This window comes from Amblyomma maculatum, chromosome 2, assembly GCF_055883805.1.
Source record: "Amblyomma maculatum isolate TAMU_Amacu chromosome 2, ASM5588380v1, whole genome shotgun sequence".
Lineage (NCBI taxonomy): Eukaryota > Metazoa > Arthropoda > Arachnida > Ixodida > Ixodidae > Amblyomma > Amblyomma maculatum.
Window position 1 is genome coordinate 120,566,237 of NC_139345.1, and position 22,571 is coordinate 120,588,807.

Genomic DNA, 22,571 nt, shown 5'->3' on the forward strand with positions numbered 1-22,571 from the left:
TGGTGGCATGAAATTTGAAATGTTTGAACGTGAATGAGTGGTAAACAACGCGATTTGCATGCACAAATGGGTGGCAGTTGTTAGAAAGTATGTAAAGAGAGGTAATCAACAATCTGTGGTCTGAAAAATTTCAAGAGCACTGCAGAATCCGCAGCGCAGAATTGCAAAAGCCTGAGTGTTGGTGCTGCATGCGGTACATCGCACGCCCTTTGTCGCACACAACCAGCGTTCCGTTGAGCGCATCAAAGTTCACCGGCGTTCTGTAGTTGATTTACGTGAAAGGAAAGGCGCAGTATCTGTCACTTGGAAAATCCTGCTGACACATCTCGCGGACAACACAGCAACGCTCTGGCTTACACATTTCTCTAGTGCATATTCTGCAGTGATCTTGGAAACTTTTGTTAAAATTTTCGCATTGAGAAGGCAAACACGTGGAGGCCGGTTCACAATTGTTTACAGTTAAAGTACGCTTAAAATGTGCATAAAGTAAAGTTATGGGGACCAGGGAATGCCATTTATTGAGGTTTAGTAAAGCAGAAGCGTGATAAGTATGCCATCACTCATCGCTCCTCGGCAAGAAGTCCTGCCAGCTTCATTCAGTTCAGTTCAGTCGTTCAGTCGTGTCTGACTCTTCGTGACCCTATGGACCCTATGGACAAAGGGCGTGCGATGTATGTACCGCGTGCAGCACCAATGCTCAGGCTTTCGCAATTCTGCACTGCAGATTCTGCTTGATTAGCACCAGAGTAATCGGTAATTAAAAATCATGTTCCTCCTCTCTCCCAGCGCATACACTCCAAGGTATCAGAAAGAAAAAAAGAACAGCTGACCAGACCCATGAACGTGCCATCCTTTGATATTTAGTTTGTCGGCTTCAGGTGGTCATGCCCGCTTTCCTGAGCATGGGTTTTTTTCCCGCCTGCACATTTGTTGACTACTGCCTTCCTCTTCTGTCTTTTCTGCTTTGTCTGCAATAATTGGCGGTAAACCAGAACCATATGCCTCGCTTGGCTCACACAGTAACATGAGCAGATGACTTAAGCAGCTGTCGGAAACAGGACTCTTTCAGCATACCAGTTGGAAAACTCTGTTTCAAAAAGAGCTAGTGTTAGTATGCACTGTTCAGGTGTTTATGGATTGCAGCGTCATCTGGAAGTGGGCAATGAAAGCTGTCTGTTATTGTCGTCATTGCCTTCTGAAAAGCACTTCTTTTCTTTCTTTTTCCTTTTTTTTACATCTCTACAGCTGTCAAGGCTAAAAATTTTTGCTGCTGCATCTTTCCAACTCATTTTGTTGTCAGGTGGTTATGCATTTGCCATCAATCCGAAAGTTTACAACTTGGACATAGTTTACTTTAATGATCACAGATGCTGCCACTGTCCGTAAAAACGTGAATATTTACCAACTTGGACCGCCATTTTGAGTAACTTGGTGCAATACCGACAGCATGGAAAGTTTATCAAGTCAGCAAGTCTATTTTGAGAAGTGGACTTGCCAACCCAATGTACTTTCAGTTAAGCTTAACGTTCTGCTGCTAAGTTCTTTGGTGGCAACAGAATATTTGCCTGTTTGCAGCTGCAGCCACTGAATCGTCTAGAATGCCAGCAGAGGCTGTTTTGTCAAAGTGGGTATTGCAGCGCAATTAAGATTAATATTTTTGAAGTGGAGACGGTTCCTAAATGTGACCGTGAAGTTCTCCTGTTCTGATATTAATTGCTGCCTTCACAAATTGTGAACCTGGAAAGGCAGTTTAGCTGCTATGGTTTTTGGCTTAATAATAATAATAATAATAATAATAATAATAATAATAATAATAATAATAATAATAATAATAATAATAATAATAATAATAATAATAATAATAATAATAATAATAATAATAATAATAATAATAATAATAATAATAGCGACACCATATGGGAAGGGAGGAATGTGAGAGTGAAAGTGTAAAGAGGGAAAGTGGTGCCGTAGTGGAGGGCGCCAGAGTAATTTTGACCACCTGGGGATCTTTACTGACATCGCACAGCACACGGATGCCACTTCGTTTTGCCATCGAAACGCAGCCGCCAGCGATCGGGATCAAACCTGGGTACTCCGGCACAGACAGTAGTCAGGTGTCTTACCACTGCATCACCGCGGTGGGGCGAATTGAGCCAAATTTGCGTGCATAAATGTGAGTCATGATAGCTACATTTCAATCAAGCCAAAGTCCAAGAATGGCCACTTATTGTGTTGGTGCATGTTGAAGAAATGTGGTTTTTGGTCTACATTAATCCAGAGCCACCATGCACTCTCACAGATAATGTGCTATTTTAGGGCATTAAATCCTACATATCAAGAGCAGCAGTGCAGTATAGTTGGTTGTTTGTACCTTAAAACAGCACAAATTGGATGCCAACAAAGCAGCAAGTGGTGCCGTGTATATCTTATCCTTTTTTTTTTTATCAAGGTCCTATGTGCTGCTTTAATACCTACATATCAACTCCACAAGACGCGAATCGAATACGTTGACATTTTTCACAGGGTGGTAGCTTGTGTATTCAGCAGCTGCAGATGGGGCAAACACCAGGGCAAGCATTTCAGCAAGGCTGTGAGTACCCTTGTATGCATATCTAAAGCTTGAACTTGTCTCCTTCTTTGCCTTATAGGCCATCGGGGCCAGACTAGAAGAGATGCTGCAAAGCGAAACCCACGACCCCCTGGAGGTTGCTGCTATTGCAGCAGATGAGCAGAGGCGTCGACAATGCAGGATGGAAGACGAAGAAGAGGATTTCTTAGATGAAGGTAACCTGTAGCCATTTGTTGCAGTGGAGACAACCTTGCTTCGACATGCTAGGAGTGAAGCTTTGCTGAACTTAGCACAGTTTCAAAGGGAGAGGGTTATTTAACGAGGTTTACTTGATATTCCTTGCCATTAGAATAAGGTTGTTTTCTCACTGAGATGAAAAACTGGTGCTTTTAGCTGCTTTTTTTATCTCCTTCAGTATCTAAGGATTGCTGGGGGGGGATTGGAGGTAAAACTTTTGTAAAGAGCACATGAGGATTGCACAGAACAAGCTTCAACCTTCCCAAACAACTAATTATGCAAAATTTTTCGAATTTTTATGTATCTATTACTGTGGCTTTGCATTACTTTCAAGGTCTTGTTTTTTTCGACTCATTCTTTTCATAAAAAGTCGTTATATATGCAAGTCGTCATGTTTAAAGCATGTTAAACTGTTCAGGCTTGCAAAACAAATGAGCAGAAATTGTCACTCTCTGTAGCCTTAACAGAACAATAGTAAAACACTAAGACATTCATTAAAAAATATATATATATATATATATATATATATATCATGCTCAATACTGCTTTCATTTCGCATGTCTGGTCCAATATCTTTCTACTAGGGGTTTGCAAATATTTAAAATTTCCAGCATCAATACAAACACGAAGAAAATGCCTTTGAATGTCAGATCAAATTATGAATACCTGTGCAGTATGACAAATATTTAACAAAAAGAAAATAAACAAAGCTAGACGCACAGCACCATAAAAAGAAAAAAAAAAAGAAATGTTCACTGCTTGAATAAACAGCATAACAGTATTAAACCTGTATCATGGTCGTGCAAAATAAGTGACAAAAAGAAATTTTTAATTTTAAGGTAAAGGTCAATGACTCCAACCATGTTTTTTTTAACAGAAAATCATGACGTTTCGAGACATGCGACCATAAAATTGATTTTGATGGAATAATTATACTGGATACCGAAGCTAACCTGTGCAGGAGGCTTTTACTCGAGTTGTGGTATACAGTTAAAACTCGATTTAACGAAGTTGAGGGGAGCCGTGAATTATTTCGTTAAATCGAGAACTTCGTTAAATTGAATGAGGCATTTCTTGGGCACATAATTCAGTACATTCGATTACAGTAAAACCTCGTTAAAACGTACCCGCTTAAACAGTACTTTCGTTTTAAAAGTAGTAAAGTCAAGTCCCGACTGAGCACCCATTGAACATAATGCATTTTGCATCCGCATAAACCGTACCAGCTTATCGTGGTCGTATCGGTTAGCACATACCATTTTCACTTTTCGTCGCACTCGTCGACGGGACGGCAAGCCACACAGCTAATGACAAATTAATTTTTTAATTCTGAGCTCGACTCAAAATTAAAACTCGTTTTGCGCCGCGCAGTTTGAAAAAAGCGACGGGATGAAGATGCTCCGCGCTGTTACCGCTGACTCGCAATCAATAAATTTTGGGGTGCTGTCTACAAAATAGACCAAAAATTAACACTTTTTCACCTTTATTTCTCGAAAATTGGTTCGTTAAATCGGGACAGATCACGGAATCGGTTTCGTTATTTCGGGTTAGTCAAAGCATTGAACCCTATGGGCGTCTGAGGGGGAATTAGGATACCTTCAATAAATCGAGATTTTCGTTAAATCGGGTTTCGTTAAATCGAGTTTTGACTGTATTCAGCAAACACTGGGGAAAGTTAATCGCTCTTTGGGCACCCTTCCCTCTTTATACATTCATGGATTGCGGCCATTGACTCCGAGGTCTTGTGGTTTACCACATTACGGCCATGTGGTGTAGGAAATGATGCGTTAGAGCGAAATGTGTCCAGTTTTCAAAACCGTTGTGACAGCCGACGTGAACGCATGATGGCGACAAGGCTACAACCGTCCGTGCCGCTGCTTCCACGGTTGTCGGTGCTGTTAGCGAATGCGAGATACGAACGCTGTAAAATTGGAACCTTCCGTAAATGCTCGTTGCACCACCATTAATCACGTGTACTGCGGTGAATACTGCGTCCTTGGGAACAGTAGTCGAGCGCCGTAACCACTGCGCCACCCCGGCGGGGTAAAAAAAAGGAAAGAAAAGACACCATAAAAGACAAGTTTTATCGTTTTGTGAATGACTAAAATATGACTCCTTGAAAATGGTACTCTTTATTAATTTGATATCGCTTTTATTTTACTGTAGTGTATGCAGTGCCGGTGCCCAAGCAGAAGAGGTTACAGGAGGAGTTTCTTTACAGATATACATAGCAGTATCTGCGCATTTGGCAACAGATGACGGCAAACAGTTCCATTGCACGATGGTGTGCGGAAAAAAGGAGTTTTAAATAAGTTTGGTCATTTGTAATCATTTTGGAATGCATAGAGTATCTTTTATTGCTGTGCATTTTTGGTTGCATTCAAGCATGCGTTTGTAGCCTCACTCTTGCATGTTCTAGTCCTCACTCGCACATTCTTGTAGTGGCTGCATTGATTTTCTTGGTCTGTCTGGTTGGCTCGCCGCATGTTAAGATAGCTGTAAGTAGTATGCGTGTGCCAACGTTATCGCATCCTTGTTGCACGTATTCGCCAGACCTGCCTTGCTCAGGATACGCTGAGCTGCCACTTTGTCAAGCTCTGTCTTGTGGCTTTTTCCGCAGCTCCCCTGTCTGTATGTTTTGCAAGGTAAAAATAAATGAATTGCATAGTAAATGAAATAAGTGTTTGCACCGAGATGCCGACAACAGGCAAGGATTCGTTTCGTACACGGAACATTATGGCAGCTGCCACATAGGTGCTTACAAATGGCGCAGAAGACTGCACAGAACTTTCTTTAGTGACAGTTTTATGCATCATGGCACTAAAAGCTGTGAAGGGAACAAGACAAATGCCAGGTCTGTACTTTAGGCATGAAACACATTGTGGATCAAACAAACAAACAAAAACAAACAAAAAACGCATGATTTCATGTCATGATCGTTCGAAGTGGATTGTTAAGCATCCTGTTTTCATCTTGTGGTGTGCGGGAAAGCTGACTTCAGAATTTCACGCGAGGCCCAAGCTTAACAGAGCCAAAATGCCCAAATGTGACCGGGTCTCATGACCAACAGAGCAGAGAGCGAAGGCCATTTTACTGTTTTCATGGCACTTTAAACTTGGGTCTTTTGATAATTTCCCTTGATATTGTAGTTTTTCTATGATCAAGTGTATGAAAGTCAGCATGGTACTTGGCTGCATGTAAGTGTTTGGAAATTTTCAAATAAGAATTTCTAGAATAGAATATGAACCGAATAGCAAACATGTGTTTGATTCATATTTGAAACGTGGAATATTCTCACACGCCTACTTTCCACGCAAGGTTTTTTAGACTTCGGGAGATTTTCGGCGTCTACATTTCTGCAAAATGCCCCTTGTGTAGGTGAGATATGCTGAAGAGGTCACGCTTTGCCTGCCTGTATCAAAAGTGTACCTTGTTGACATGTGCGGAACCATGCATCAATCCGTGATTTTGTTATGGTCTGCAGCAAGCATCAATCCTTCGGGCAACATCTGCCCATTTGCACTGAAGATGGCAGCCTGCCAGCTGCTTCTGGAGATCACTGCCTTCCTGCGGGAGACATACCAACTGCTACCGCAGAAGTCGGCCCGCACGTCGGCTCGCGACCGGCTGACCTTTGAGCCTCGTAGTGTCAACGCTAATCGTCGTTGGAGCATGGCCCTGAGCACTCTGGGAGTCAGCCAGACTTCGGCCCACAGCCTGGTCTCATTGGCTGAACAAACCCACCCAGGTGCGGTCCCACCGCTGCTTTGTTTGAAGTCGGGAAAGGAGGGCTTCCCCATGCGTGGCCTCTCACACTGTCTCCCTCGCTCCTAAATGTGGGAAGGGGATTTCTAACTCCTCACTCTGCCATGTCTGCTGGCCGTGGGAGGTGGCGCTTCACTCTGTTGCGCAGGTGGATTTAAACTTCATGTTTGGATGTAGGATGTACTAGCGCCATGGGATCCCTCAGGACCTCGACGCCATCATTCTTCAGGCTGTCCAATACGTCTGTGTTCCATGACAGTTACGACGACAGTGACGCCACTCAAGCCAGAAATGGGAACCTAAGAGTTGTGCTCCAAAATAGAAATCACTACTTGTGGGCCTCTGCAATACAGTGCCAATAAAGATAAAAATCAATTTTTGCACGTCTTCGTTGCGATCACATAGAGGAAGACCACTCTGAGAAACTGAAACCATGAAAGCATTTCCTGTAAACCACACGCTCTTTAAAGATGCAAATTGGTTCTTGTGTTTTTTCCCCAAGATGACACCAAAAGCAATTTTTGTAAGGCTTATTGTAAGCCGTACATAGTGATAGCGCCTCCCAATGATGCTGTGTCTGCACTATGGATCTGAAATCTTCTACCGTATATGTGTGGCTAGAACCATCAAAGTGTTAATCATTACTCGATGCTGAGTGGTAGAAACTTGAGAGTCCCCGTTCTGTGAGTGAATTAACATTGTGTCTTTTCCTTTTCCAGTTGTGGTAGGAGAAAGAAGAATTAGTTTTGTGCTGCACGAGGCGGATGCTGAAGGGGAGTCCGAAAACAGCAGCAACAACACGGTGAATGTTCAGGAGGAGCTCATCCTTCCTGACGAGAAGAGAGGTAGGTGCTTGAAAATAAATTATTCTGCAGGGATATTTCTGGACAGTCCTCACCAGCCCGTGTTCGTCTGGCACTGTTGTCTCTAAAGCGCTCCATTGGGTGTTGCATTGGTTTCCTATTATACTTCTGCACACGTTTTATGTGCCAGCGTGGACACTTGGGCGAGTTGGTGGTTCATCATTATTAACACAACGCTACGGTAGTGAACGAAGGAGGAGACATACATGCACACACACGATGCTTTGTGTGTGTATGTCTCCTTCATCCACGTCTGTTTTCCTGTGTTAGCACTGATTTATGTGCCAGACATTGTGTTAATTCTTTTATGGTTGATTTTTATTTAGTGATTGTTGTGGAATGAAATGCCTAAAACTTGAAAACTTTTCTTTCTTGGATGCTGTAATTAGATATATGTAATATTGTAGCTTGAGCTGATTTCGTATCCTAAAATTAATAGTGATTATTTTTATTGTCTTTAAAGTGGCTGGATATAGCGATAGATTAAAAAAGTTTGCCTGGGATGACTGACCAAGTACTAAAGAAATTTAAAAGAAGGAAAAAAAAAAAAAAGACGGCCATGCTTTTCTTTCTCACTCTGTGCAGAAAAAGAATTGATAGTGATAGCTGCATAGTACTGCACAAGCCCTGTATACATGGACTCGACAGAGTCGGGTCGAGTAAGCTTGTCGAGTAAAAAACCAGTTGTCGGGTTCATGTATACGCAGTCGGGTCAGGTAAAATAGCCGCGGAGCGGGTTGCGTTAACTCGCTTGCAGAAGGTAGGTTAACTCGCTTGACCCGCTTGTCTAAAAGCATGTAGACGCTGTCGAGTCAGGGAGTCGAGTTATGTATGGCAAACTCTGGGATTAAAAAGCAACCGGAGCGGCGAGGAGCGTCAGCGATGTTGAATGCTTTTTAGCCCTCATCAACGATAAAAAATAATATTTGAAACTCTCAATAGTAAAAGGCAACGGAATCAAATACGAGTAAAAAACTTGTACAATAACTTCAAATCTCGACGCTACGAGCCGCTGCGATACTTACTCGCTAGAAAGCGAGTTCATGTAGACACCAATCGGGTCGAGTAATGGTGACCTCGCTTACTCGATGCTTACTCGACCCGGTGCTGTCGAGTCCATGTATACAGAGCTACATATTACTGGCAAGCATTCTCACTGGATGGACCGCAGCCCCTTCCACCGGGTTTATTAGTTATAGAGAAACACTTGTATGCCATATTTTCTTCATCTTTTCTTCACGCTTTTCAATTGTTCGCTCTATGAACTAGCAGTGAATAGGAACATGGCAGCCTCTGGAGTGTTCAAACATTACATTTTCCTTCCTGTAGTCTTGCTTTGGTTTGAACAAATGGCAATATTGACTCTTCGGTAACACTAGCACAATTAGTTTACATTATCTAACAATATCTAATGCTATTAACGTTGCCTACTTTATCTGGCATTGACATATTATCAAACTTTAACATTGTCAGTATTATTTGTTATGCTGTCCGTCAAAATTGTGGTTGGGTATGCAACAACACTTCCTAATAATGGGCGCAATATGCTGTCTCTAAGAAAGCACTGTGCACAAGTACAAGGCACGGCAGAAGGCGAATTTATGGCTAACCCGGGACCTGCCGTGGTGGTGCAGTGGTTAGGGCGCTCGACTTCTGTGCCCAAGGATGCGGGATCAAATCCCAGTCACGGCGGTTGCTTTTCGATGGAGGCGGAAAGTAAGGCACCCGTGTGCTGTGCGATGTCAGTGCACATTAAAGAAGAACCCCAGGTGGTCGAAATTTCCGGAGCCCTCCACACGGCGTCTCTCGTAGCCTGAGTTGCTTTGGGACGTTAAACCCCACAAACCAAACCAAACTATGGCTGACCAGGCTGTGGTGCTGCGTGCAGGCCGCCGCATTGCCCAAGGAAGGCCCCACCTGCTGCGCAGGACGGGAGGTTCGACGGCTGGCCACAATTCCAGCTTCAAGCGCTGCAGCCTCAAACTGAAGAAGCCCGGTGACCGCAAGTCACGGGCACGCTCCTCCACTTTTGCTGAGGACGAAGAGGAGGGAGGTGGGTAGCAGTGGGGTGGTGTAAAGGGGGAAGCCACTTGTGGGCCAAGTCATGCGCAAACAAAAAATTCTATGCTCTTTTTTTTTTGCCATTGTTGAACTTGTGCAATGCTTGCTTTATTATAGGGAGGACTGTGTGAGCATCAAACGAGCACTGTACTGGGTATTCATAAGCTCTGTTATCGAGGGACGCCCTTGAGTAAGGGGACATTTTCCCTTGCCCTCTTTACCCCTGTCGCAAGCAAGTGGTGGCACGCATCGGCGATGGCAGCGCCGTGATTGTGGACCATGACTGTGCAGCAAGGTCAGGTGCAGCTGCATAATGTGTTATGCAAGTTTCTTGTCAAGAGCCTTTAAAAAATTTTGCTAAAACAAACATGTTAAAATGCTTGCCATACTTTTCGTAGAGGTTGAGTTACAGGGTTTTAAAGTTGTCACTTTAGAAATTGTAAAGAAAGTTTTATATGCTTACAGGAAGTGTGTTCTCTTTGGTATTTTTTATCACTACTTTTGATGTTCTGGTGACTGGTACGTGTTTAGGAGTCATGGCCATGGAATGTACAATTCCACGTGGTACTGTCGGGCTGTGCGTAGGCCATGCCGCTCTTTCGGGTTGCATGGTTGGTGTCGGCTTTGTGACGTCAAAGGGTCGTGATGCAGGGCTGCGCAGAACGGAGAGCATCAAGTCCCGGCGCAAGGTGAGCGCGGTCTCGGACCGCAGTGACACGAGCGAGCGGGCAGACGTGAGTGGGGAAGAGTCGCCTGGCGTGCTCAGCGACGAGCCGGCACCAGAGAGCCCCGTGGACCTGCTGGACGCAGACGACGCCACCATCATCGCCACCCGCATGCCCTGGCTCAAGGTGCGACGAAAAGGAAGGGGTTCAAAGGGGTGGGCACAGGAAGTTTTCAGTTTGGGAGCTTATGTCGCAGAGTAACGCTCGGAATCTCGGAGAAAATAGTTCACTTGTTCAGCCTTGCATAGGTTACACATTTTGCCTGGCCTGAATATTGGTCTACACCTCAAGTGTCTGCATGAAAGAACTAGAAGCTTTGTGAACAAGATTGTGAACTACGGCATAGATGGTAGCCCCTGCTACTGTAACATGCCCACTCTAGTTAAAAAAAACATTTATCCTGTCTTCATCTCAGTACATATCGTAATGTTAAGCATCAGTCACACTAGCCTTTCCTTTTTCTTGCTACAGTAGATTTGTAACTGATTGAGATTGTTTAACAGTTTTGTTGCCTCTTAAGCAGTGCAAGTTCTATCATTAGGTAGGTGCTGTTTGCTTTCTCATGTCATTGCTGCCAGAGGGGATGTTGTTTGTGTAAGCTCATCTGAATTTTACAACACTCATTTTTTTTCTTTTACCTGATAGGTGCTTTTCGCTATTAAGAGTGTTTCACATACTTTGAGCCAAGGAAAATAGAGCTAGATGAAACCATTTGTCTGCGTTCATGTAGCACTTCTCAGAGTATGTATTTTTGGTACAAATAAAATTAACTTAACATTGAGTTTAGGGCAAGTGTGTTTTATAAGTTGTAGAAGGAGCTTAGAAGCAACTGGTCCAGTTCTTTCTCCCAACATACTTCCTACATTGGTAATTATTTCCAGGATTTAATCCGCAAAATATGAGAAAATTGCCGATGGCTACGCTCACATGCTGTCATATTGCAGCGCTACCAACTTCATTTTGAATGAACGAAACATGCGTGCTCACTGTGGCTGAATTAGTAACCAAGACTGCTGTCAATGTAGTCTTGAAAGTGTGTCAGCACATTAAAATGAAACACGGAAAGCGCAAGCCATGACCAGCAATAAGTGATATGGCAGGCTATCTAGAGCTGACTCAGACAGAGCTTTTTGAACTTTCACATTGACAATACAGTAAAAGGAAGAAAAAGCACTCAGATTTGCATAATTCATGGTGATAGTAAGCTTTTTCTTTATTTTTGTCATTGTGCAGTCTGTCGAAATGTATGACATTTGCTCACTTCAGCATGGTCAGTGTGCATGTTTCATTAATTAAAAATATGTCTGAGAGCTAAAATGGCGAGAATTGGGCCTAGTTAGTTATTCATAGTGGTTCACCGTTCTAACACCTAGAATGGCAATAAACACGACACAGAGCGCGAACTAACAGCTGGTTTTTAATGGAAGAAACGGAAGTCATTTTATACACAGAAACATGATCGTCATCAGAGCAACATAAAGACACGAGGAAACCTGAGGAAATGAATCATCGTAGGAATAAAAGGTATACAGCTGGACAAACTCATCGCGATAGCAGGTCAATTTCTTTCGCAGACAACGACAGCGATACATTGCTAATACACTTATCAGCTCTGAGGGATTTGATTTGAAACGCTTCTGTGATTTCTCTTTCTGTTTTGTTAGAATGCGAGATTACTGCGGTTTTTTCAAACTGAGGCTGGCATTTGCAGTGCTGACAATGTGTCGTCAGCTTTCCTGGATGCGCGATGGATTTACAATTGTTGGCATGCTCACTTAGCCTTTTGTTTATGCAACAGTTCATGCAACGACACACTTGATAAGACACCCAAACCACGTTGCACCACCAACCATGGGATGAAACAAGTCGAATGCGATATCGGCATGGTCTATTCCATTCCCCTCTCATGCAGAATGAAGTAGGTATGTCGGCCAAACGGGCCCATGCCAACAATTGTAAATCTATTGCGCATCCAGGAAAGCTGGCGACGCATTGTCAGCACTGCAAATGCCAGCCTCAGTTTGAAAGAACCGCAGTAATCTCGCATTCTAATAACAAATCAGGAAGAGAAATCACAGAAGCGCTTGAAATCAAATCCCTCGGTACTGATATGCGTATCAGCAGTGTATCGCGATGAGTGTGTCCAGCTGTATGCCTTTTGATGCCTACGATAATTGATTTTCTCAGGTTTCCTCGTGGCTTTATGTTGCTGTGATGACGATCACGTTTTTGTGTATAAAATGACTCCTGTTTCTTCCATTAAAAACCAATGAATAGTTTGCCCCCTGTGTTCTGTTTATTGCCGTTCTAGGTGTTAGCGCGGTGAACCACTATGTTTGGGAGCACTGCAGCGTGCTAGCGTGTGAGCACAGTCACATGGTATTTTTCTTATTCACCGGCTTTCTTTAAAAGCCAGAGGAAAACGACCAAATTACATGTAGGAAGTAAGTCGGTAGAGCGTAGAAAGAAATGGACTGGTTGCTCCTGAACACCCTCTACAATTTCATGAAATGCATTTGGCCCTTAAATGAATATGAAATATTTTGCATAATTCACTTTAGTTAATTTACTAACAAAGTAAAACTAAGAATGCTCTGAGGAGTTGCTAAATTATGGCAAACACTATGCATTTGGTTTCATCACGCTGCACTGAGGCTTTCCTTTTAAATCCTTGGCTCAAGTTCAAAGGATTCAAAGTTTAATGGATTTCTTTATGGGTGGTGGCCGTTTACACACTGCAGCAAGGCATGGTGAATATTTTGCTCAGTGTTGCTTCTGTATTTAGGTCATCGTCCAACTCTGCGGCACCTTGCACTTCACCTGCACACACCAGCAGTTCTGCCACCACACCTGCTACAGGAGGCAGATGAGGGCCTGCAATCGGCTGGCAAAGAGTGTTCGAAAGGTAACCAATGGCAGTTTTCTTTAGGAGGTATGGATGGAGCAAGCATGTGAGATGCCTGCATGCAAGTTGCTGATCAGGTAATCAACATTGAGGTGTCCTGGAGTCCTGAGCTTTTCGGGGAACTTTGCTTTCACTTGGAGTTGAGATTTGTCTCTGTCAAAAACTTTGGTATATCATAGCTACATGATTTGAGATAATGAAAGTAATGGTTCAAGGCCACAAAAGAACACCACGACCGCTACCAAAATCGACAAATTATTTGCAGCTGAGGCGCAATAGCTACTTGAATTAGTCGGCATAATTTGATTGTAAACTTTGATGCAAAGAAGATGCGTAAATTAATTTTGTTCTCAGATGAGCGGATTGTTTTTACCCTTGATGCCATTGCATTAGTAAATGGGCTGATTATTTTAATTTATTCAAAAAGCAAGCAGTCTGTACTACGTCTAGCTGTGTAGATCGTTATAAACATTGCATAATGTTCTTTAGGAGTGTACTGAAATTGTCATTTGAAATTTGCTAGCCATTCCAGATATTGGGAATGCTTCCATTCATTTAGAGCAAACTCTTGTTCTGCAAAGTTAATCTTTTTTTTCTTCAAGGTTTTGGAGGGAGCAGGAATGGCTATGCACTTTTTTTCACTGTTTTCAACTTAGGTGTGAAAAAAAAATACATGAAGTGCAGCCTAGGTAACATATTGTGACAACGAAATGGCTTATACACATTTTGTGCGGGCAGAGTTAATGCTGAATGAGAGGATGCCACTCATGTTTTTTTTTTTGACGGTTGTTTTAGCTGGGATTGAACAGTTATTTATATTTACAATTTTGGCAGCTGTTTGTTTCCTGCTTCTTGCAGGTCATATTTCTTACCATTTACACTGTTCAGAGATGGTGCCTTCAGCCTATTCTCATAGCGAACTAATGGCTCTTGAGGCATTAATGGGTTTCAGCAAGCGATCTCTAACATTCCTATTTATATGTGGTCTTTGAAATAGAAAAAAAGTCTTCTAAACAAACTCTGAGCGTCACTTATTTAAGGAAATTGAGCTGATTAGCCGGCTGATGCACTGAACCATACATGCACCCCATCGTAGCCAGTTTCGGCTTTTAACGGAAAAAAGCATTCTATTTTCTTGTGCTGTGGAGGTTTGTATTATGATGTTTTCTTTGGTTTAAAAAAACTAATCTGGCATTGTCTTGCCTGTGGCTGCAAACTCTTGATTGACGCTATTCACCAGCTTGTGATAAATTAAAAAAGTTCGTTTGTAAAATTTGGTTGGCTAGGTAAGCTGTGAGTACTCAATACAAGTGCAGTCTTCCATGGTTGCCTGGTGAAATTTTGTTTCTACATCAGCCACCCCATTTTCATGTGTACTGTTCTCTGAAAAGTTGTTTGTCTAGGTGAAGGGGTTCTAATCTTATTTTTTTTTTTCTCTCTTCACATCTGCTGTGCAGGTTTACGGAGATGACTTTGGACTTATCCAAGATATGGGCAAGCAGCAAGAGGACAAAGAGGGTGGAAAGAAAGACAAAAAATTCAAAAAGGTGGGGACTGTGCTCACAGCAGGGTTTGATCTTTGTAACTTCTGATTCAAGTAGTTTCTTTCGTTTGTTTTGTGTGATGAGTAGATTAGTTTTGATTAGCTTTTGTAAACTAAATTATTTTCCATTAGCGGATGCAGACATTGCGCTATTTTTGTTGCAGTGAAGCTTAATCCAGGGTAAGGGCATATCACTTAACTTTCTAGCGGTTTTCAGATGACTGTGAATATTAATTGGAACTCCTCCTCACTCATTTCCTATGTTTGTTGCTCTTAGGGGAAGAACAAGGAAAGAACAAAGTGGAAAAAAATGGCTGAGGTTTAACCCTGCTAAGCCTAGTTAGGCGAAGTGAAAGTGTGGATTGCGCTTAAGTCTGCTTAAGAGCGGAAATGGTGAAATAAATTTTACAGGACTGTTTTCATTAACTGCATCGTCATTGTCATTGCTGCTATCACCACCACCACTAGCGCCACCACTATTATCATCATTATCAGCTAAATGCATGCTCATTGCCATCACTACCATCATCAACGCTATCACTAACTATGTTGAAATTGTCGTTGCTGCAATCATTCTTATGCAAGACAAGGAGTATTATGATCTGTTCCCTACGAGGCTGGCGGGGAGTAGTGGTTTGCGCATTCGGCTGGGGATCGGAGGAATGGTGGTTTGATTTCCGGTGGAGACAAGTTTTCTTTTCTTCTAGCTGCACTGTCGTTTGGCTCCTTGAAGGTCAATTGCTGGCCCACGTTGACCTTGGCCCAAGGTGGCTTTTGTTTCAAAAGTGCGTTGCTATGCTGTGCTTCTTTCTGCTTGAGTATCGTACTTAGTAGCCACTCTTTCGTTTTTGCACTCAGTTATACAGGAGTGATCAGCCAGCTCTTTTATGAATGGTGCGCACATTGCAATCAGCATCGTCGTGCTGCCTCTGCAATTGTTTGGAACCTGCATGGAGATCCATGTTTTGTATCTTTGCACAACTCAGTTCCAATCCCACTGAAAGTGCCATTCACGAAGCAGTCTCGTAAACTTGGCCCTCGCAGATTATCACAGGGCCGAGCTCACCGTTGAAACGCAAGGCGAGCCTAGCGCACAACCTGGAGAAACTGGAGAAGGCGCTGGATGGTGCGCGGTCGCTTCACAGCAGTGCCACCTGTCTGGTGCATGACGTGGAGGGTGGCATGCCACCCGAGACAAAACCACCTCTGCCCCAATCTGGCAAGGGCAAGGGTGCCAGCCCAGCCAAGGAGGAGCACCCGATGCTCAAGTACCTCAAGACTCAGGTGATGGGTCACATATGGTGCATTCAAGCTGTGCATGTTTGGGTTTAGAGCATACATTCTACCTTACTAGTTGTCGCGCTGTTTAAAGAATTGCGGATCAGTCCCATTCATCTTCATACTCTAGCTCATCAAGTTAAGTTAGCCTGTGAAAAAATTATTTGGGATTTGGCCCTTATCTCTTGTAAGGCAAAAGCTTCTACGAGCTATTTGTATTGAATAATACAGTAGAACCCATTTATAGTAATGTCACTGGGACCAGCAAAAATCTTTACTATATCAGAGTCTTTACACTATCAGTTGTTGGTGGTGACATGGTCCTGAAGATGCGGTCTGGTAATTAAATGCCTACTTACTGAACATGTCTTGCTGCTTAATGAAAAAAAAAAAAAAATAAAAACACTCTGAAATACCTTCTATCTCAATTTTTTTTTCAGTTATCAAAATTTTTCACATCTTGTGGAAGTACCTCTGAAGCATGAAGACACTGTGGCTACAAATACAACCAAGTTTGATTTCATGTGAAAACCAAAGCCTCACATGAACACGGTGCTACTTTTTGTCGTTTCTGTCTTTTAAAAGGCAATAAATGATAAATGCCCACGGCAGTTGAGTGCTGCAAGACCGCACATGCTGCACCTTCACTTCTTGCCTCCGTTGCCTCATGCTTTGTGCTGCACAGTGCTGTGAATGTTCTCCCGTTTCTTCTCCTTTACTATTTCTTGCTGCACTTTTACTCTCCCTTACTTTCTGAATGGACCGCGGCGCCTACTTTCCATGTTTGTAGACAGCTTTACTTTCTTTTTTCCCCTATGAGCTGCGTGCTCTCCCTCATGGCTCCAGGCCTCCGTAAAGTAGGCTTCTCCTGTATGCTGCTAAGCCTGGTGGTAAAGCCACTCGAAATGACACTCGATCTTATTTTTCTGTTTTCAAATACAAAAAATCTTTTCTTCGTGATTCTATGTAGTGCACGGGCGGCAATGTCATATCATGGGAGTCGCCGCCGCGGCCAGGCGCATTTACTATAACCGATTTTTACCGAAAATGTATTTAATATAAAGGCGGGAAAACGTGCAGTTGTCTATGGAAAATGAACTGGGACTTCAGTTGGACTTTACTATATCCGAGTTTACTATAGCGGGGTTCTATTGTACATGGTGCCTGCGGGCTCTCTGTGGAAGCTACTTCTATCGAGACAGTACCGCAGACCAGGCAGTGCTGCAGAAGCTTTAGGAAACCATGTTTTTATCTTTGCAGAAAATCCAAGGAAAGGCACAACTTTGTTTTTGTGAATATTCGAAGGGAATAATTTTAAACTTATGCATGCAGGTAACACCTGTAATTATCGAAGGTGCTCAATTGGTCAGTCAGTAGTAATCTATCCTGCATGTTTCTGTTGCTCCAAACTTATTTTTGCCCATAAAAGTTACACGGCAGGTTATTGTTGTTGAGTCTTAATGTATTACGTGCTAGTTATGTTTACAAAAAAAAACTAGCAAAAGTTGATGCCTTTGTTTCACTGCATTAAGAGTTGCATTACTTATAGGGCATACAGCCACTGGAAGCCACTGTTGTACCGTTTTGTTTTTTAGGTAATGAGCTTGTTCCACAGTCCTTTGTCAACACTTATAAAAGGCACTGTTGTGGCCACTGAGGAAACCTTCATCGAAGCCATGCCCATCGCCTGGGAGCTTCTTCTCGAAAGTGACCAGCAGCTGAGTGCTGTGGCAGGTAGGCTTTGTGCAGTCTTTCTGTAAGCATTTTTCTCTTTTTCGTTACCAGTTAGGTGCAGTAAAAGTGCTGCACCATTTATGGCTTACATCGGCACTTCATTTCAAGTTGCTTTTTATTACCATAGACTGGTTGAGTCATAAGAAGTCTGTGAGTTCTTACATTTGAGTTGGCTAGTGCCCTTTGATGCTGGAGGAAGGGAAAGTCACTCGCAGGATCGCAGAAAAATAAATTAAAAAGAGATCACAATTGTTAACACTCGGTTTTCATTTCTTAACGTCTTTGTTAAGCAAACAAAAAGTAAGCGCAAAGTTAACCTGTGTTCTTTATCCAAGGGATAAAGAGGAGCAAAGAGAGCTTCATGATGGGAAGGAAATGCGGTTGTGTTAGAACTGAGGAAGAGGGTTGTAGCAATTAGAAATTAATGAAGTGGGAAAGGAGGAATGTGAGCCTGTAACAGAGATGATCAAGTAAGGTCTTAGTCAAGTCTTTTGCTGCATGCGGAATGAACTAAGACTTAGATCACATGTAGTTTTAGACTGAAAACATGTGCCTAACATAATATCCTCGGTCAACAGCATTTTGCACAAATATGCTCCATTCATTCGTGTGTGTGTGTGTGTGCGTGCGTGTGAGTGCGCGTGCGTGCGTGTGTGCACGTGTGTGTAGGGGGAGAAGGGGGATGGGGCTGACCTCTGAATGACACACATTCAAGGCAATGTGAAAAGGCTGCATGTGCTAAGGTGTGTCGGCAAACACATTATGTGTCGCAATATAAAGCTCTAACCAGTACGTGCATTTGCAACCGAGGACAGCCATTCATGCTAACTATGAGTTATGCCATCAGTCGGAATTGATGAGATCGGAATTGATGAGACAGTGTATGCAGAATGTTAAAGTGCTACAGTATGCCTTGGCTCGGAGCATTTTTTTTTTCTGCGGACCACTGTTTTGAGCAAGGCTGTTTTGTTGGAATAATGTTAGTGCTTTGACTTCAGTGGACAGCATCCTAGTCTCTCATTATCCACAAGTTCCTGATACGGGAAAAACGAAAACCTCATCAATTTATGCACATTGAGTAAAAAAATTATTCCAAGGTGTTCAGTGAAGTGAAATTGCATGGCATATTATGTTCATTGGTTTGGGTGCAAAAGAACTGTAGACAGAAGGAAAAAAAAATAAGGATCTGTTACACTTAGAAAACTTTATAAGCTTGGTTGGAGGAAAAGAGGAAGGACAATAAGGTCTCTTAGTTAAATTTATAAGAAGCTTTTGCATTCAGGAAGTCATAGTTCAGAGTGAGGAGCCGGAACTGGTGAAGGTAGCTCACACTGTACCAGGTCTCATGTTGCATGGCAACAGTTTTAACATTTGACCAGCAATTATTCAAAATGTGAGTTGTGGGCTTCATTCCTTGGTTCGCATTTTCTTCTCTCATCACAGCTGTTGTCTTTATTCTGGCTGCTGTGAAAGCTCCCGAACATGCCTCGGAGCTCCTGAGCCGAGAGCTTAAAAGTGAAGACACCACCCAGAAGATCAACGCTCTTTTAAGGTAAATAGTAGCAGGGATTTGAGAATATTCGAAACTTTGAATAGTTTTCAAATATAATTTTCTATTTGATTTGCACCGCACGAATTCCTAGTTCACCTAAGCTGGCATTAGAATATTGTGTAACTGTTTCGAATGGCAGTATCTTGCGTTTATCACGCGAGTTAAATTGCTCTTTATTCTTTAAGGTGACCAGTGTGTCATTGAGAGCTGATAGTACACGCTTTCGGTTGGAAAACGCAGTACTCCACCACGCGGCTTGTCACTGCATCATGCCACGATTGCTGGTATGGCAGTTGGCTTTGAATGGTAGAGATCCTCTCAATTCAGATCACGAGTATCACAAGAAGTGCAGCATGTGCGGAAGCCGCCCAGCTTGTGTAGGAAAGAATGAGGATGCAGCATGCATGCATTGCTGCGTGCGGCTGCTTTGTGGCGTTTGCTTGAAATTTTTGCCAGTAGGAATCTACAAACAGTGCGTTTAGTTCGCAATAGATAGACAAGAAAAAAATTATGTGAAAATGGATGTGGAACAAGCCTGGCAGAACTGCAACACGTTCAGTGCAGTGTGCGAAGCGGGGGGCATCTGATTACATGGCTTTGTTTTCATGTCTTTGGCTTGCAACAGCATTCAGGGTTTATATGGATCTTGCAAGTCAGAGAAGCTGATACTTGCGTGCTCTGTGTCATTGAGAGTGCTTCATTTTGGGTTTTAGGCAATTATTTACTCAAGAGGTGCAGATTATATGCGGGATGTCTTTTTTTACATCTTTTGGAAACAACTGTTTATTAACAAGCTAGTGTTAAGCGTGGCTACATGGGTTCATACAGTTCAGAGGAGAAGAAGGAGAAGGAAAAAACTTTATTGTATCGAAGAATTCGAGGCACGCAGGCCTCCGGGATCTCCGCACGACCCCACTCACGATCTAAACATTCATGTTTATCGTATGCGGCCATGCTGACGGCGATCTTCTGCCTGGCCGGGTCCATTGATTGCAGTGAGGTCTCCCAGTCTTCCCAGATACGGAGAGGCATTGGCCCGGCGGGGGAAGGAGATACCGGGCAGGATAAAGGAATATGGGTAAGGGTGGCATTGGGTGGAAGCATAAAGTGGGGGATACCGGCACAAATGGGAGATGCTGGCTAAAATTTTGAAAGTAGAGCTGGTGTCAGCAGTGTTCGTGTCTGCAGGCGACACCAGATTGACTGTTCTCTGGTAGTGAGGGACGGCTGGGGTGACAGATAGATGAGGCACTCAGCACGGGAGTTTGCGATGAACTCGGCAAACGAATGCATACGCTCCTTCAAGAAATTCCTCAAGAGGTCTGTCCTTGCCCGGTTTCTAGACCCTCGGGCTAAGGAGTCAGCGGCCTCGTTGCCGAAATTTTCCTTGTGCGCAGGCACCCAGGTGAGCTCAACCCATCGGGGGAGGTGGGGGGTGGGCATCTGCAGCAGGTGGTGTGTCGAGGGATGGACACGGCCCCTGGCATCATTTAGAATGGCGGATTTGGAATCACTAAGTACGTAACTGGCATCTGTGTATGCCAGAGCGATGGCTATAGTGGTCTTCTCGGCTTCCTCAGGTGTGGTGCCTGAAGGAAGCTCGAAAGTTAGGGACGAAATGTGGGGGTTGTGAACAACCGCAGTAGCTCCGTTCTCATCACAGGCAGCATCCATCCAAACTTGATCTGGCTCATTGTCGTAGCATTTGTGAAGTGCTGCCGCACATTATACAGTTCAGAGTCCATCTTTCTTTTGGTTGTCTTGCTCCCCACTGTTGCTGCTGCTTCTTTGTCAGGGTAGCCAGACGAAACTTTTTTTCTCCTGTGCGCCGCGTGATGAGGCTCACTAACTGGTGCTTTGTCTTTATGTGCCGCAAGGAAGTATCAGCAGCCTATGTGTCTGTTTTGCGAGCTCTCTTGTTGCAACTTTGTTAGCAATGCCTTGTGCCTTGCTCCTCCAATAACTGACTGCTGCTGACACTTCTCCAGGGAGCAGTCACCTGCATAGGCACCTTACAGTGCTTCATGGCAGCATTTACTAATAAGCTTTATAAACTTGAGCGTGAGGCCAAACTCAGAAAGCAATTTTTTTTTTGTCGTGAGAGCTACATTGGCCAGTCTCGCCATTTCGCTGTTCCTGTCCGTGCCTGTCCGGTGCCTGTCTGTGCCTTTCCGAAGAGCAAAGAAAGAAGAAGAAGTCGTGGGAGGTGATAGCTGGCAGCTGGCATGGCTGAGCACTAGCTGGATGTAGGGCTTCCTGACATTACGTTTGGCAGGAGCTGTCAACATGAGGGTGATATCAAAATCACCCTGCCAAAACCCTTCCATTCACGTTATCCCTAGGCCACGCAGGCACGTTCATATATGGCTCGGTTAAAACGGGGCTTTATATGTTGGCTGGAGGCTTACGCTATCGCGTCATCGCGAAGGTGGGAGTGAAAGCAGAGAGAAAGGGTGCCGTAGTGGAGGGCTTTGGACCACCGCGCGATAGAGGCTTTCGCCTCATCGCACTTTAGTGGTAAGAAGTGCCCCCTATGGCATAAATAAACTGAAACCACAGAGTAAATTACTGTGTGCAAAAGCCATATCTTTACTTTCAAGCCGAACCTAAGCGTAGCCATGCAGATAGCTCTCGCGCAGCTCCAGGTTTAACCACAACCTAAACCATGGCAAATTTTTTTCGCTGAATGCATCTGTTGGAGATTTAAAAGGATGTCTTATCCCACAAAATAAGATTCTCCATCCCTCACTTAATACTTCATAAATCTTACAGGAATGCTGATGATGGATGAAAACAAAATTTGTTTTCTGTGTCTCTGTTTCTTTTCATAGCTGTGCTTTACAAAAATTTGTTTATCTTTAGTGTGGACTACCTTTAATTACATCTGAAATAACTGAAAATATATGGAAATCAGAAAAATTGAATTCAATTTGCATCAAATCTTTATTATTTTTATTAACTTTGCATCCAAAAATTTGATATTTGCACATACCTCGTAAATAGTTGTATCCTGGAAAGGTGACTCTAAATTGATTGTAACAGACATAATACGCGTTGATAGGCAGGGAATTAAGCTCAAGAAAGGAATGGGTGTATTTGCCTATTTGTTGTTTTAGGAAAATGTTTTGGTAGGATTTTAAAGGGTTAGAAATTGAGCTGTGTGATTTGCATTCATTCATTACTGCAGACTTCATACAAAAACAACATTTCGAGATCACTGTGGAATCTGCAGGGGAGAAATGCGAAAGCCCAAGCGTTGCTGCTGCGCACAGTACATCGCACGCTCCTTGTCTAACACAACCAGCGTTCCACTGAACGCATCAGTTCTCCGGCATTCTA

The 22,571-nt window shown here is 43.2% G+C and overlaps 1 protein-coding gene across 1 annotated transcript in view; it reads left to right on the forward strand.

The window, feature by feature from the left end:
- The window catches only part of unc80 (unc80, NALCN channel complex subunit), a 156,761-nt gene that overhangs the window by 57,257 nt on the left and 76,933 nt on the right, over positions 1-22,571 (forward strand). The window contains exons 22-31 of the mRNA XM_084595224.1: positions 2,649-2,784; positions 6,291-6,554; positions 7,291-7,416; positions 9,323-9,487; positions 10,147-10,346; positions 13,006-13,125; positions 14,583-14,672; positions 15,713-15,952; positions 17,542-17,680; positions 19,124-19,232. Of these exons, the coding sequence (XP_084451350.1) occupies positions 2,649-2,784; positions 6,291-6,554; positions 7,291-7,416; positions 9,323-9,487; positions 10,147-10,346; positions 13,006-13,125; positions 14,583-14,672; positions 15,713-15,952; positions 17,542-17,680; positions 19,124-19,232 (1,589 nt within the window). The remainder of the gene's footprint in view (positions 1-2,648; positions 2,785-6,290; positions 6,555-7,290; positions 7,417-9,322; positions 9,488-10,146; positions 10,347-13,005; positions 13,126-14,582; positions 14,673-15,712; positions 15,953-17,541; positions 17,681-19,123; positions 19,233-22,571) is intronic.